The sequence below is a fragment of the Triticum dicoccoides genome, chromosome 7A (assembly GCF_002162155.2).
Source record: "Triticum dicoccoides isolate Atlit2015 ecotype Zavitan chromosome 7A, WEW_v2.0, whole genome shotgun sequence".
In the NCBI taxonomy this organism is placed as follows: Eukaryota; Viridiplantae; Streptophyta; class Magnoliopsida; order Poales; family Poaceae; genus Triticum; species Triticum dicoccoides.
Genome location: NC_041392.1, coordinates 719,984,262 through 719,987,365, shown reverse-complemented (window position 1 = coordinate 719,987,365; position 3,104 = coordinate 719,984,262). Strand labels below are relative to the sequence as shown.

At 50.4% G+C, this 3,104-nt stretch overlaps 1 protein-coding gene across 1 annotated transcript in view; it reads left to right on the top strand.

The window, feature by feature from the left end:
- The first annotated feature begins 2,541 nt into the window (after positions 1 to 2,541).
- Positions 2,542 to 3,104, top strand: part of LOC119329974 (polyadenylate-binding protein-interacting protein 8-like) — a 14,331-nt gene continuing 13,768 nt past the window's right edge. The window contains exon 1 of the mRNA XM_037603082.1: positions 2,542 to 2,916. Coding sequence (XP_037458979.1) covers positions 2,557 to 2,916 — 360 coding nt within the window. The 5' untranslated portion in view covers positions 2,542 to 2,556. The remainder of the gene's footprint in view (positions 2,917 to 3,104) is intronic.

The following is a 3,104-nucleotide window of genomic DNA, read 5'->3' as shown; positions in this document are numbered from 1 at the left end:
AGCATAGACTATATACATATAGCATGATCCATCACATACCTGAACAACATTTTGATCCTTCTTTTGCAATAGAAGAAACAAATCATTTGTCATGCGAAGGATTTTTAGCATCATCTTCAGGATGAACACAAAGCTAAAAGTCTTCATTTGATAAACCAAACCTCCTGCCGTACATGGAACACGCACATCATCCTCAACAATACCCAAAACCTTGACTGCATCCCACGTTGATTCAATGCGAGATAAGGTTGTGTAATGAGAACTCCATCTTGTATCTTCAGGTCTGACCAAGGATGTTTCTTGATTTTCCCTCTTCCCGTCGGCATCTCACCACTGCTTGAATTTGAGGCTTCAAGCTACTATTAAAATTTGCTACAAAATTTCAGGAAAGTTCAAAAATCACCTCCTCCCCTTTCCTTTGGATTTCCTATCCCCTTCCTCTTCCTTTCCATCTTTGGGCAACCTGGACTGAGAAGTGGCCGGAAGGCCGGACTGCAGTTGCTGCTGCTAGGTGCCTACTGCCTAGGCCCCGGCTGGAGACGCCGCTTACGCCCAGAGCGCCGCTGCCGCGGTGCTGCCGCCCTCTAGCCCCCCAGACTGTCGCCGTCGTTGCCTACCCTGCCGTTGGCTGAACCGCCGTTGCCTGCCCCGCCCGCTCCGGGCGACCTGGCCAGCCGTTGCCGCCGCGCTAGCTTAGGGATTAGGGTGTGGAGAGAAAAGAACAGAGTAGTTGACTACAGAGTACTCGAGTGCGTTGTGTCTCAGCTCGCGTGGACGCTCGAAGCCTCGAACGAACCTGGCTGGCTGCCTCGGGCCTCGGCTGTTGGCCCATCAGGTCGCTCTCTGCATCGGGCCCATCACGTATTAACAGCTCGTATTCTGCTAGCGATCGATGCATAGTAGTATTAAATGTTTTTTGCTCAAAATTAAGGTATGGCAGGCGCCACACCCTGCCCACCGGGGAGCTCCGTCAGTGTTTGCACCTAAGTTATCATGTTTGTGGTTCGTATATTATCATACTATTTACATAAAATTTACTAGGGTATCTTTTCAAAAATCTCCTTCGCAACGGTCAAAGTTACCACAATGTTTGTACCTATATTATCAGGTATATGTGGTACGTATATTACCATACGACTTACAAAGAATTTACCGTGTGTATGTTTTCAACAACTTTTATCTCGGGTCCAAAAATACCGCGGCATTTGCACCTAAATTATCAGGTATGCGGTGCGGACATTATCGTCTTATTTACATAGAAGTTCCGAAGGTACTTTTTCAACAAATAAAACAGGATATGGACATGGTTAATATGGGCAACATATGTTCAAACTTTTTGCATGGTTTAATATGCATGGCACCTCAAGGAGAAATGCTTGGCTGAGTAGTGAGTACTAAATTTAGATGGCTATATTCACTCTCCATCAACAAAATTTGACCTCATCGATCTACAACAGAACTTATTAGGGAGAGAGAGAGAAAAAAATAGGAGCAAAACCTCTTTCTGGATAAAGTTTAGATGGCTATATTCACTCTCCGCCAACAAAAATTGACGTCACGATCTACAACAGAGCTTATTAGGGAGAAAAAAAAGGAGCCCAAGCAAACCCTCTTTTCTGGTTAAAAGTCGTCTGTAAATGCTCTTCACACAGGCTGTTTTCTGAACGTTCTGCCCACGTCGAATGTTGAAGCAGATATTACACGTTGAAGGCAGCTTCAGGTCAAATTCTGAAGCTAAATTTATATGACTGTATTCAGTCTGTTCCGGTAGTTCTACAGCATGAACACAGGCTGAGTACTAAATTCATATGGCTCTATTCACTCTGACCAACAAAAATCTGATCTACAACAGAACTTACTAGGCAGGGAGGAAATTATTAGGAGCCTAAGCAAAATCTCTTGCCGGATAGAATTCTTCTGTAAATTCTCTTCACACTGTACAAAGTAGAAGTGATCAAAAACAGTAGGAGAACTTTAGCCTATAAAAAACAGAGCACGAGCAGCAGCAGCAGACAGGGCATCCGATGAGGCCGTTCTCGTTGCAGTAGGGCATCGCCATAGTCGTCCTCCTCGCCCTCGACGAAGATCTTGCAGCTGTCGTAGCAAGTCTCGCGGACGCCGCCGCCGCAGGCGATGCACGTTGTGATTTCATCAGGCTGTGAGTCAGAGCTCCAGTGCCATTACTGAGAAAACAGTGAGGAAAGTTCACGGAGGCAAATGTTTCATAGCACTTTTGCTCAAGGCAGTCGGCAGTGCAGGGCCGGTGGAAGCGGCCGTCCGGATCACGACCTGCGGTGCGAGAGTCACGGTGAGGAGAGCGATGAGGGGATCCGGTCAGCGCTGATAAAACTTAAGAGGAGGGGCTGCGATTGGTTCCGGATCACGATCCAAGGGCTGGAGAGGAGAGTCGTTCGGTCAAACTGCAAAAAAACTCTCCCGAATAATAAAAACCCAACCCCACGCCGGACTCCGTCCTCCACGATTCGATTTCCTCGCCAGTTCACGGGCCGCTAGTGCCGGGGCGCGATCGGCGGTGAGATTCGTCGCCGGGCGGAAATGGTTGTCGCGGCGGCCGAGGGCCCGATCCGCGCCGACGCCGTGCCGGAGAGGGCCGATGCGGCGGCGGCCAGGGAGGACGAGGTCAGGGAGTACAAGAGCGACGTGAGGAAGCTCGAGGAGCTGTTCAAGAAGCTGAACCCCTCCGCGGAGGAGTTCGTGCCGCTCTCCCGCCGCCAGCAGGGGGGCGGCGCCCGCCGCTTGTCGGCGGACGCGCCCGTCTTCGACTCGCCCGCGATCGACTACTATGCGCCCCACCACGCGTTCCAGCATCAGCAGATGCACGTGATGCAGGTGGTCGGTGGCGCGGGCAGAGACTCCAGCAGCGACGGATCCGCCAACGGCCAGCCCAATCGACGGGTAAGCGCGCCGAATTGCCTCGGTTTCTCGATTTGTTTCCCGTGGCGCTCAGATTGGAGTGGCGACGCCTTGTGGCCAGATCATCAGTCGATCAGATTTGAGGTTTACGGTGATGTTGATGGGTTTGGGTTTTTTGATCTCTCTCTCTCTCTCTCTCTCTCTCTCTCTCTCTCTCTCTCTCTCTCTCT